The sequence below is a fragment of the Procambarus clarkii genome, chromosome 16, assembly GCF_040958095.1.
Source record: "Procambarus clarkii isolate CNS0578487 chromosome 16, FALCON_Pclarkii_2.0, whole genome shotgun sequence".
Lineage (NCBI taxonomy): Eukaryota > Metazoa > Arthropoda > Malacostraca > Decapoda > Cambaridae > Procambarus > Procambarus clarkii.
In genome coordinates, this window is record NC_091165.1 from 11,063,864 (window position 1) to 11,077,304 (window position 13,441).

The following is a 13,441-nucleotide window of genomic DNA, read 5'->3' on the forward strand; positions in this document are numbered from 1 at the left end:
GCCTGCTACTACTACTGCTCTATTTCTCTCTATCAGCCGGCTAGTACATCTAGCTGCTTCCTGAGAGGAAGCCACTTCCATGGCAACTTCCTTAACCGCAGACCTAGCTTCAGGGCTCTTTTTAAGCATTTCAGCAAATGAGATCTGGGTTGTGGTGGTCCCCTCCACAGTAGCATTCCCATCTACCTGGGGTACGGTTTGTGCCTGGTATTGTGGAAGAGTCTCCTTTAGGTATCTTATCTCCTCCTTTGCTGCCCTTAAATCATCTTGCAGGTTGGCTACTGTCTCCCTCATTACCCTCAGTCCTTCACTGAATTCATTCTGCATTTGCTGGAGTACTTCCTTCATCCAGGCTTCCTGTTCCATCCCATCCTCTGTGTTTGTTCCAGTTGTGAATGTCCTGCGTTTGGCAGTCAGAGTTCGTCTCCTTCCATGATTTCCCTATGAGTGTGTGTGTGTGAGAGAGAGAGAGAGAGAGAGAGAGAGAGAGAGAGAGAGAGAGAGAGAGAGAGAGAGAGAGAGAGAGAGGAGAGAGAGAGAGAGAGAGAGAGAGAGAGGGGGGAGAGAGAGGGGGAGAGGAGAGAGAGGGGAGGAAGAGAGAGAGGGGTGGAGCGAGAGAGGGGTGGGAGCGAGAGAGGGTGGGAGCGAGAGAGGGGAGGGAGAGAGAGGGGAGGGAGAGAGAGAGGGGAGGAGAGGGGGGTGAGGGAGAGAGAGGGGGAGGGGGAGAGAGAGAGAGGGGGGGGAGAGAGGGGGGGGGGGGAGAGAGAGAGGGGGAGGGGGAAGAGAGGGAGAGGGGGAGAGAGAGGGGGGGGAGGGGGAGAGAGAGGGGAGGGGGAGAGAGGGGGGAGGGGAGAGAGAGGGGGGAGGGAGGAGAGGGGGGAGGGAGAGAGAGGGGGGGGAGAGAGAGAGGGGAGAGGGGGAGAGGGAGAGAGAGGGGGAGAGGGAGAGAGAGGGGGAGAGGGAGGGAAAGGGGGAGGGAGGAGAGAGAGGGGGAGAGGGAGAGAAAGGGGGAGGGAGGGAGAGAGAGAGAGAGAGAGAGAGAGAGAGAGAGAGAGAGAGAGAGAGAGAGAGAGAGAGAGAGAGAGAGAGAGAGAGAGAGAGAGAGAGATAGAGAGAGAGAGAGAGAGGGGAGAGAGAGAGAGAGGGGGGGGAGAGAGAGAGAGAGAGAGAGAGGAGGTGTGTGAGTATATGGGGAGAGGTGGAAGGTGGAAGTGAGGGAGGGGGATGGAGAGGGTGTGTGGGGGTGGGTTAGCGCGGGAGGGTACAGAGAGAGGTTGTGTGTGTGTGCGTGTGTGCGTGTGTGCGTGTGTGCGTGTGCGTGTGTGTGTGTGCGCGCGCGCGCGTGTGTGCGTGTGTGTGCGTGTGCGTGTGTGTGTGTGCGCGCGCGCGCGTGTGTGCGTGTGTGTGCGTGTGCGTGTGTGTGTGGTGTGTGTGTGTGTGTGTGTGTGTGTGTGTTGAGTGCGGGGGTGTTTGTGTATAGGGGGAGGGGTAGGGGGGTGTCTTGGGGCAGTGTAAGGCGTGGGAACGTGAGGGGTGAGGGTGGGTGAGTGAGGGTGAGCGGTCACCAGTGTGTGCGTGCGTGCATGTGTGTGTGTGTGTGTTTACACTGGCTTGTTGTGGTGAGGAGGAGGGGGGGGGGGGGGTAGGTCTAGTCAGTGGCGGTGTAATGTAACACACAGGTGTAAGAAGCTAGTACCAAGCTGAGGCTCTTGAGCTACTTTTTCGTATTTTAATTAACTTATGTTCAAAGCTAATTACTGTATAAAAAACACTGTACACCTTATATGACTGACTTTGAGAGGCACTCACCTCCGAGTAAGCATCCCACAGCACAATTAGGTGATTTATGAAGAGATGTCCGATATTGTTGTTGACGGCGCCAGAGGTCCTACCACGTGGTGGTCCAAGCGCTTCCCTTCGCGGCCTCTGGTGCCACCGTCTTGCCACAATCTCGTTCTTTTTCAATTTTTTTTCTTATCAAACGTTATAAGAATTCACTATGTTGCGTTATCACTGCGTTGCTGTACCTTTCATATGACCAAAACTATGTTTTGGGCTCACTGGTACGTAAATATCCCGAGAATATTGAAGTAATTCGCGGACTGCACGTCCTACCCTTGTTCACTGACCGCCGTCCTACTGTGTGTGTGGAAGGATATTGTGTATGTGTGTGTGTGTGTGTGTGTGTGTGTGTGTGTGTGTGTGTGTGTGTGTGTGTGTGTGTGTGTGTGTGTGTGTGTGTGTGTGTGTGTGTAAAGTTTCACTTTCGGCCAGACCATAGGTACATCCATACAAAATGTTGAATATTGGTCAATAACAGTGTAAAGATTTAAAATGCATACAACACCATGCAGCAGTTGGGCGCCTGACAGGTGAGTGGACAGCGCTTCGGATTCGTAGGTCTGAGGTTCCGGATTCGATCCCCGGTGGAAGCAGAGACAAATGGGCAAAAAGTTTCTTTCACCCTGATGCACCTGTTACCTAGCAGTAAATAGGTACCTAGGAGTTAGACAGCTGCTACGGGCTGCTTCCTGGGGATGTGTAACAAAAAGTAGGCCTGGTCGAGGACTGGGCCGTGGGGACACTAAACCCCGAAATCATCTCAAGATAACTCAAGATAAGATAACACCTGTCCTAAGGGTCAATTAATGTTACAAATAGTGGCTTACTACCTCCATCTGAAGTAAGGGTTCATTAACGCCAATTGCTGCACCTTTCTACCAATACATGGTTCATGGATCTATGGCCTATCTACATCAGCTTCTCAACATCATTAAAGATAATTTGTCACTCACCTCTGTAAGTTTCGATAAAATACCTCGTTGACCAAAGTCTGAGTGGACACAGCCTCGAGATGAGCACATAACACTGCCCTCCTCTGGACAATCAATTTTGTCTGTCATTATGGCCAAAACCTTACGCAAACGTGCTTGCATCATCTGAAAATATTAAATAAGTAATGATCTTTGCATAATTAGTGTAGCAGTAGGATACTATTATTAAACTATTTTTGTAAATAACTTTCATTTTTGTTATACATTCGGCATTCAATTAACCTTTTTCCCAAGTACATTCACTCTCTCAATACCGCAATTACTGTATTAAGGGTCCTTTTGGCACAAACCTTGCAACCTGTCTTCGACTCAAGTCCATTACATCCAGCGGGGTCGACCCCACAGACGCATTCGTAAATTTTTACATGCTGCTCATTCAAAATGGGAATTTTTTCATATATAAATTAATATAATAATATATTAGCATATTGTGCATATATATAGACATAGGTTAGGTAAGGTGTTTAGGTTCTGTTGGCGATTATTTATATTTGTAGCCCCCTTCCTGTCCAGCCCGTTGCTGCCAAGAGGGGGCTTGGTGGGCGGCTGCCGGAGTGTGATGCTCCATGGAACAGTCCTTTGTCCTTTTGTGGCCTTTTGCTCCTGCTGCTGTCCTATCGAATTCAGCCAGACGACTTTTCCTTTTCCTTATGTTTCGTTTTTCTCCCCTTCTCAATCTTCTCCTTTCTGATTGTCATTTCCCACCAACCTTTTGCCTGTTTTGATTATTCTATCGGCCTTCTTTTGTTTTGACGCCCTAGGTGTTTGAAGAGGCATACTCTTGCACCCTTAGAACTTTGGTACCCAATGTCGCGAGCAAAGGGAACGCTTTAAATTTCAATCCTCCTTTCGTTACTGAATCCGATCTTGACGAACTGACGGTTCGTCAGGTGGCGTTTGTGGGGCATATGCTCACGACGCACCCCGGGGAAGGGCCCCGGCAAGATCGGCAACATGTCTCTTATTGGATGTCCTATCCTCTAATTGTGGCTCTGTGGTGGGTGTGGGGCACATTCGTGAATGTAAGTTTTTCCTCTCGTCTTTATGTTAAATTCTGTTCCTATTGTACCTTCTCGGGCTCGAGACCAAGCCTCCGAGTCAGATTGTGTTGGAAGACCGGGCTCTGTACCCCCCTGCTGCATGGGCCCCGACCTTGCTCCTCCTATGACCCCTCCTGGCTACTGCCCTCGGCTCCCTTTTCTCCTCTGTGGTTGGATCGAACTACAAGCCCCCAGTGGTGACCACCTTGTCCCCTGGCACAGCTCAGTCTCTCATTGTGGCTACTCCTCCTTTCGTTACTGAACCTGATCTTGATGGACTGACGGTTCTTCAGGTGGCGTTTGTGAGGGGATGGTTCACCAGCTCACTTACAATAGTGCTCTTATGCCTGTGGGAGCCAGTACACTTGTTAAGTGCACTTGTTAAGTGGGCAGACTTAAGTTTGGTAACCAGCAACTGAAACATCTAGTGTTTGGGCTCATGTGAGAGCCCCGGTCATCAGCAGTCCATAAATGTTACCCTGGCCGGGGTGGCATGTCTGTGGACAGTGCTAGAGCTGATAGCATCATCTCATTGTATAGCTTGGGGCTAGACTCAACTTTGCGCGGGAACAGCTAGGCCCAGGCGTGGGGTGAGCTGTGGGCCTCCCGCGCTCGCTGGCCACTTGAGTCGTTGTCATGGAAACAGCCGCCATCTTAGTAAACATCTTGAGCAGCCATGTTGGTCGGCCATCTTGGAGCTGCCCTAGGGGCTATGCTACACCGTCGCTGATTGGATGAGAGGGGTAGGCCGCTGTATGCCTTCCTCTCATTGGTTATTTCGAGAAAGACGCGGGGAGCCTCGGTGGAGCATCATTCTGAACCCAGCTGCCACCTTGTCAAGACGCTTCCTGTACTCAATTCGGCCAAATTGAAGTATAGGGCGTCGTGGTGGCTGGACTACTCAACTGCTGATGCTTCCTGCTTCACCTACGACAACGGTCGTCACAGAATCCGGCCGAAGTCGTCGCTTGGAGGGGTTTAAGACATTTTTGTGCAGGGGGTAGAGGTACAGGGATCTGGGATCGTGAGGAATGTGCATACGAGCAGCAACAGACTCATAGATCCCATACCAGTTATGATTAGACTTGCTAGTGCTCTGTAGCAGTCGATGGGAACGGGGAAATTCGTGTCAGTGTTAAGGCAAATTTCCCATGTTTGTGTGAGACGCTATCGTTGTGCGCGTCACCTGGGTATGAACGCTTCACTTCACCGGTGAGTCGAAGGTGCGAACTCAGCCGTGTTGAGTGGGAGGGGTTCGAGTGTGCGCCAATTTTTTCAAATAAATACTACCGCCGCTTACGCCACCCGGAGCGAGCCAGCCACCGGAAGCGGGGTGCCTGATGTATGGGAAGGTGTGTAGCCGGCAGTGTGAATGAGTAAGTACCTATGTGTGTATTTCTGGTGATTAGTAGTCTCTAAAGCTTGAATTCGAGGTCAAGTGTTCCGTCACATTGTCACGCAGCACCTGTTCAGGTGGAGTGGAGTGTGGGCGAGGAGATATTCACCTCTTTTTGTCATCTTGTCAGTCCAGAGGGACTTAAGTCTGGTGTACACAGATGTACAGTGTGTGTGTGTGTGTGTGTGTGGGTACACACGGGAACAGAGTATACATAGATTAGCCAAGGACTGAGAGGATGTCCATGTAATAATTATATTATTCCATTGTGGTAGTCATTTTTGATCGTCCGTGGGACGGAGTGATATCATTTCCATGTGTTGTCTTGCAGGTGTGGAATTCCAACACTGAGCGCTCAGGTATGTGTAACGCCAGTGATTCCTGGCAATGATTATTGTGGAGTGTACCACAGTGTGGTCTTAATTTCTTGTATTGTTCCCAGGGCCGTGACAAGTGTGATTTATATTTATATATATATGTATTAACGTAATTTTGGTGAGTTACGTGGCTGTCTGGAGAGACCGCCCCCGCTCTGTCGAGTAACGTAACTCTTGAGAGTGTTTATCAACATGTGTGATCGATAAATCACTCACCCATGTGATTTAAGGAGTGTGAGATTCTCCTTAGTGTTCCCAATAACGTTTGATAGCTGTAGGCTACATGTGTCAGCAGTAATTATAATTATATATATATATATATATATATATATATATATATATATATATATATATATATATATATATATATATATATATATATATATATATATATATATATATAATCGTAGTGTCACGGTGCCCAGTATTATAGTGTTATTTACTGTGTGGTGATTGCAATATATTGACCTATGTTCTAGGGGTCATTTGCAACAGTAAGTAAGTGTTGTGCAGTATCCTAATATTTGGAAATTAGAGTACTTGCCGTGTGAGTTATTGCAAAGGGGGTTGTTATTTGATGGTGATTGTTGCTAGTGTTGAGCATCACCATATGTGATTGCAGTTCAGTAAAGCCATTGTGGGGCAGTGTTCCAGAGGGTTCATGTCCTGTGTGTAATTTTACTAGGTGCTGCAGTATAGTCATTGCAACCGGATTGTAACGTAAATCACTGTGATTTGTTAGTGTGATTTGTCATTGTCGTGGGGGAACTTGGCTGTAGACGAGTACTTGGGTACACATATATTCTCCTGGTTATCTGGTAGGACATCGAAGTCCAGTATTCAGTGAGGTGATTGCGAGGCAATTAATATAACGTAACCAAGGGAACGCCCATTGCTTTAAGAGAATTTGTTCTTTGACAATTTGAGTGACGTAGAATACGTTTGGGTTAATTTACGTTCCTGCAAGCAGCGATGGTAGTCTCAAGGAGCCTAGCCATCAGCCAGATAAGAATTAGAGTATTGTCTGTCGTAATTAACGGTCAGTGGGCCGGGTAATTGACGTGTTTCAAGAAGTCAAAGTAATTAACCTCGATCCTTGTTTGATCGACTCACACGAAGGCTACATTGTTCCATTAACGTAACGTCGTTATCTGCCCGGAAGTACCGGCACTTGATTGACTCGTGGGAGGAGTAGCGTCATTTTAGAATAACGTAAACGTGGGGCTAATTACTGTTATTAGCCGCCTGAATTGGTCTGAGTATGGAAGGCTCAGATGGAATTCATACCTTAATGTAAATTGCTGAGCCAGTGTGAAAGGTTGTGTATTTTAATTGTTTAATTATTGATCTTGAGGATAGTAATTAAATACTCTAAAGGTAATCACGAGTGATTACCGTTCTCTTAGCACTTTGGACATTGTAAATCAGAGTTTACCATCACTGAGGGATTAGTAACCGATTAACGTAAATTAATGTAACTAGTAAAGAGATTAATCAGCTGTCTGGAAGTACAGGGATTAATGGGATTTTCTCACTGAATGCTCGACGGGTAGAGTGTTGTGTAATTTCCGCGTTACTAGTGACAGTTGTAAGAGTTATTAATTAACGTAAATGTTATTGTGTTATTAACGTAAATCAATTGTTATTGATTGTTGATCGTCCGTGGGACGGAGTGTTAACGTAAGGATTAATTTGAGGAAGGGTGCTGGAGTTGCCAGTGAACCCATTAGTTATTGTTGTCATTGAAAGACTACTGATTTGGTTGCATTGCAACCGCTGTTGCAGGTGTAGACTGCACTGAGGCGTAGAACAGTTAGGAGGTTACTGGAGACGTATTTCAGAACCTACTGTGTCATGTGTTGTAATTGTGATTATAGATCTGTTAGTTCTTGTTTCTTTTTGATTCCTCTGTGTTCACGCTTATGTTCGAGTTAGTTCATTATGCAGTCCGAGGGGCTGGTGTCTAGCTGTCATTGATAGTGTCACAGGAAGGATTTCGAGTAACGTCATTGACATTTCTTTTGTTTTGTTGTAGTAGTGTGACGGAGTTCCCCCCCTTATAATTCTCCCACGCCTGCAGTAAGAGTCATGTCTACTTTTCCCAAGCGTTCTCTACGTTGCAGGCTACAATTTGATATATGGGAGAGAGTGAAGTGTTCTCGGAGAGCCGAGAAATTTGCGAAATAGTAATATTTTGGCCTGTGGTTTAGGCCCTTTAGGGAGCCAAGATGGCGCTGGCTTCCCTGATCTCCCGCCAAAACTGTGTGACGTCAGTGGCACCGGATTGGTCTCCGACAGCAATGTGGCACCGGGAGCCAATGAAAACTTCCCGCAGTAAAAGTGACGTCACGAAGGAAGGGGGTCCGGCCAGCGCGCCGGGCTGGCGCCAGCAGTCATACACGACACGTCATAGAGGTCAGACGTGCGACGAGTGGTCCTGTCTGTCGGACAGCTGTTTCCCACTACCGTGGATTTACGCGTCATCGGAAGTTCGCCAGTACTCTGAGAAGTCTTCCCTAGTTCATGTGTTGAACCAGAAGAGGGAATTGACGGTTATTTGAGCAACAAGTGCTCCAGTCAGGTACTGTGCCAGTAGCAGTGAAGCCGTGCAGTGACGTAGGTTGACGTCTGTGGCAATTCACCAGTTCGTGACAGCGTAGTGGCTGACAGAGCCACTGGGTAGCTGAGGAAGAGAGGACTATTTGGGGAAACCGAACGACTATAGCTGAGACGTAGGCGACAGCCGTTGCTGGGAGAAGACGACGGCCAGGAGACCGACTCCAACCTTCAAGAAGTCAAGGAGGAGGACGGACCTGCAGTGAGGAGGCACGGAGACGACGCGCTAAACGGTGGGACGACGAGAGGCTCTGGTAGGACACGACGACGTGTAGTGTGGGGGCGTTCCCGACACGAGGACCAGGAGCTACATCTCGACTCTCATCGGAGGATAGGGTGAAGTAGGTGGTTCTAGTTCCCTCCCCATTCCCCTTTAGTTAGCTATATTATTTGGCTATATTATCTAGCCTGAAGATTTTATATGTTGTGAGCAAGTCTCACCTATGTCACGGTAAAGCACCAGGGTGCTAGACAGTACTATCAAGAGTGCTTGTAATATTCATGTTGATTATTGGTGTGTACAGACACCAAGAACCAGTGATAAATTTACTGTGTTGTGTATATCTTTCTATAGATTTTTGATATGAACATATAGTGGTAAATTATATATAAGATTATGCCAGTATTTGGAGGTTAGGCTATGTGCCCAGAAACTATTTATTTTCCATGTATTGATGATTGATTTATATACCATATATGTGTCTATGTTCATTCAGTGAATAATCATTTGTGAGTACAGTTAATTATTGCGTTATCGCCAACGAGAGAAAGTACTGAAAACTCCAGTGTTAATAGTTCATAATATATTGTTAAGTGAAGAACAATGTGAAGCCATTACAGTGAATCATTATAGCATTGATTGTAGAAAAGACTGTTTGAGCCTGAGTACAGTGTAACTGAGTAATCCGGTTTATTTAGCCAATATCGAGTGTGCGAGTTTCTAGTAATATTGGAGAATTTAACGAAACAGCGAATCTAGAAAACAAGCAAAGTTCGCGCGGAGAGACCATTGCGATCAGCTGTTCTTGACACTTGATGAGGAGGGGGAGGTGTTGCCACCAAATGATCGCGGACTATTCGTGGGAACTTCCGGCCGCATCAGGATTTGCTGATTTATTTGTTGTTGCTTGGCTTTGTGACATCTTTCATACATTTTAAGTAAAATACAAAACTATCTTAGTGTTTTTATCATTCCCTCCATTGATCTTGTGGCTATATTATACTGGTAAACATAGAGTGATAACAACAAGTACCTGCCTGATTCCTGATCTTTGAGTGTGACCTTGCCAAGGCTACCACTGAATACACCAGTCCACTGAGGGTGTTACTGGCCACCTTAAACACCAGTTGGCGACCTTGTGATTAACCGTAGAGCCCTATTGTTGGGGAGGGCACACGACAGTCGATGTGAACGAGTCGTGTTCTCACTCTTTCTTAATAAGAGGCCGTTAAGATTGACTGGGAGACTCTCCTGGCGTGCAGTGGCGCCGTGAGGATCGAGGGAAGACCCGCAGGGCTACGGTGAGTTACCTTGAGCATAACTATTGCTTACCCCAGAGTAAGGGTAGAGAATAATAGAGAGGTGAAACCCCCAACATTTGGCGACCTTGCCAGGATATAGATCGGAGTAAAGGTTGCAGTGGTACTTGGCAGTGGTGTTAGAGATCAGGTGCAGGTTAACACTCATAGCACAAGATGGAGGATGATAAAGTAACCAAGTTTATTGACTCTAGAGACGAGCAGGTGCTGGAAGAGTGCACCAAGGCACAGTTACAGGCTATAGCGGATCATTTTGGAATAAAGCTGAAATCTGCCCGAGTTGGCGAAAGAAGACTAGAGATAATGGCTCAGCTCAAGGCTCGAGACGAAGCTTTGGGGGAGGAACGGCCCCAAACACCTGCCAGTGAGGGTGAGCACCTGAGTATTGGTGGAAGCAGCAGGGGATCCAGCGGCAGCAGGCACAGCATTAAGCTGGAAATAATGAAGCTGCAGCTAGAGGCACAGCAGCGCAAAGAAGAACTAGAGGCACAGCAGCGCAAAGAAGAGCGACAGGCACAGCAGCGCAAAGAAGAGCGAGAGGCACAGCAGCGCAAAGAAGAGCGAGAAGCAGAGGCACAGCAGCGCAAAGAAGAGCGAGAAGCAGAGGCACAGCAGCGCAAAGAAGAGCGAGAAGCGCAGCAGCGTAAGGAAGAGCGAGAAGCAGAAGCGCAGCTGAGGAGAGAAGAAGCACAGCAGCGCAAAGAAGAACAGGAACGAGAAGCACAGCTGCGCCGGGAAGAGCAAGAGCGAGAAGCACAGCTGCGCCGGGAAGAGCAAGAACGAGAAGCACAGCTACGCAGGGAAGAACGAGAGCAAGAAGTTAGGCTGAGACAAATGGAAATAGAAGCCAACCAGGAGGTGGAGCTGAAGCGAGCTGAACTGGGACTTGGTGCCCCTGCCCCGCCACAGGAAGACCGACGAGTGAGGGAACGAGACCTGCCGGTCTTTGTGCCTAGTGAAGCCGAAAGTTTCTTCGATCACTTTGAGAGAGTTGCTGCTATGAAGAGGTGGCCGAGGGCGGAGTGGGCGGAGTTGGTCCAAGGAAGGCTCACAGGGGAAGCTCGCCAAGCCTTCACTATGCTCGACTTCCAAGAATGCACTAACTACGATGCGGTAAAACGAGCTGTGCTCCGTTCCTTTAAGCTCACGCCAGAGTGTTACAGAAAGAGGTTTAGAGAATGTACCCGGTCACCAGGGAAATCGTATGCGGAGACGGCGAGGGACATGGAAAGAAAGTTCCTTAAGTGGATGGACTCTGAAGAAGCGGGGTCGGCCGAAGAAATCAAGGAATTAATGGTCATGGAAAAGTTTATGTCCGTGCTCCCTCCTGAGATCAGGATGAGGGTAAAGGAGGCGGACATAAAGAACCTGAGGGCCGCAGCCGACCGGGCCGACATGCTAGAGGAAGCCCTACGCCCGCGCCGAGAGGGACAGAACCGACCACCCGCATACGTCGGAAACGATCGGAGTTATGGAAGGACGGATGGATGGAGGGCAGGAGCGAGTTCTCCCAAGTCCCATTGCTCAAGTTGGAACACCCGAGGAACAAAAGGTGTTGTAGAGCCAATAGGGGAGAACCAAGCTGAGAGCTCGGGAACTGTTACTGCAGGGAAAGAAACGACGAGTGAGGCGGGAAAGACACAGGGTGTGACGGTCTCTGGAGGCAGTGCTAAGACGAGCGGTGGCGGATGGTCTCCGCCGAGGGGCCGCTGCTACAACTGCGGAATATTCGGGCACGTCGCGCGGGAGTGCAGACGCCCGAAGCAGCGGGGACACGTTGCTTTAGTGATGTTCGAGGACCAGAGGGCCGAGGGAGTGCGGGATGGACCCGTGCTAAATGGGGAGAAGAAAGTTCACCCATTCATGTGTCAAGGAACCGTAAGGATGGGGGTCGCAGACCCCATCCCCGTGAAGATGCTAAGAGACACCGGGGCTGACTTTACCCTGGTAAGTGAAACCCTGTTCCCCGAGGGTTACGAAAGTACCAGTGTGGGGGTGGCACGGGTGGCCACTGTGGGAGGCCCAGTGAGGATGCCCCTACACCAGGTAACTTTAAATTCCGAATATGGCTGCCAGACCCTAGAGGTGGGGGTCTGTACATCAATGCCCAAGATGGAGGCACAGGTCATCTTGGGGAATGACGCATGTGGAGGATACGTCCTCCCGCATCGCGTAAAAGGCGAAGAGTGCCCAGAACAACACGAGGAGACAGGCGAAGATTCGAACGTCTGTGGGGACGAGAAGGGAATCGCACCGGTGGCGATCCCAGTTTGTGCTGTGACACCGAGACAACGCAAAGAACCAGGAGGTTGTGGATCTGATGGGGCTGAGGAGTCGACTGACAGCCTGGGAACAGATCGCCTCTACGTAGGACCCAGAGAACGAGTGGAGGGCGAGAGTAGCCCGAATGGTGAGTTGCAGGTGACACTCACCAGTTCTCCAGGGGTAAGCCGCACTCGTCTCGGAGAGTTACAGCAGGGGGAGGTCCCCGAATTGGTTAGTAAGGCCGAAGGAGGACGTGTGGGTCCTGAGAAGGCTTACTTTCCATTTATATATATTATATATGCCATGCTATTTATGATGAGGGAACGATGGACACTAGGAGCGACCGTGGGAACGGTGAATGAATGTGTCCAGAAGTTCAAAGAACGTCTCACTCGAGCGAAGAAACTGGCTAGGAAGCTCCTGAAGAAGGCGCAACGTAAGATGTCGAAGTGGTTCGACAGGAGAGCTGCGCAGAGGAATTTTCAGGCCGGATCCAAAGTAATGGTTGTGCTGCCAGGTAAAGGTAGAGCGACCAAGACGCGGTTCAAGAGACCGCACCGAGTGCTGCGACGGTTGGGTCCAGTGTCATACGAGATTGGGAAGCCGGATGGACCCCGAAAGAAACAGGTGTGTCCCGCAGACCGCCTAAGACCTTTCTTCACTGTGGAAGGAAGAGCCGTCAAGCAGGACGGAAAGAGGTCCCGAGAAACCCAGCGGAAGACGGGTCTGAGTGTACCGAGGGACCGAGAACTCCCGGAGGAGGAAAGTAAGTGGTCCAGGGCGGACGGCACCAGTCTCACCAGCACTGAGAGTCTGACAAGGATCAAGGTCAAACACATCAAGGGGAAGGAAAACGTAGTAGCGGACGCCCTATCCCGCATACACTAACCAGACATGACTCTTATTTTAAGGGGAGGGGTATGTGACGGAGTTCCCCCCCTTATAATTCTCCCACGCCTGCAGTAAGAGTCATGTCTACTTTTCCCAAGCGTTCTCTACGTTGCAGGCTACAATTTGATATATGGGAGAGAGTGAAGTGTTCTCGGAGAGCCGAGAAATTTGCGAAATAGTAATATTTTGGCCTGTGGTTTAGGCCCTTTAGGGAGCCAAGATGGCGCTGGCTTCCCTGATCTCCCGCCAAAACTGTGTGACGTCAGTGGCACCGGATTGGTCTCCGACAGCAATGTGGCACCGGGAGCCAATGAAAACTTCCCGTAGTAAAAGTGACGTCACGAAGGAAGGGGGTCCGGCCAGCGCGCCGGGCTGGCGCCAGCAGTCATACACGACACGTCATAGAGGTCAGACGTGCGACGAGTGGTCCTGTCTGTCGGACAGCTGTTTCCCACTACCGTGGATTTACGCGTCATCGGAAGT

The 13,441-nt window shown here is 49.3% G+C and overlaps 1 protein-coding gene across 2 annotated transcripts in view; it reads right to left on the reverse strand.

The window, feature by feature from the left end:
• LOC138365419 (uncharacterized) overlaps nt 1-13,441 on the reverse strand; it is a 108,313-nt gene that overhangs the window by 13,929 nt on the left and 80,943 nt on the right. The window contains exon 4 of one of the 2 annotated variants that reach the window (XM_069325736.1): nt 2,796-2,939. In XM_069325736.1, coding sequence (XP_069181837.1) covers nt 2,796-2,939 — 144 coding nt within the window. Of the gene's footprint in view, nt 1-2,720; nt 2,940-13,441 lie in introns of those variants that run through there. The other variant, XR_011228802.1, reaches the window with a different exon arrangement.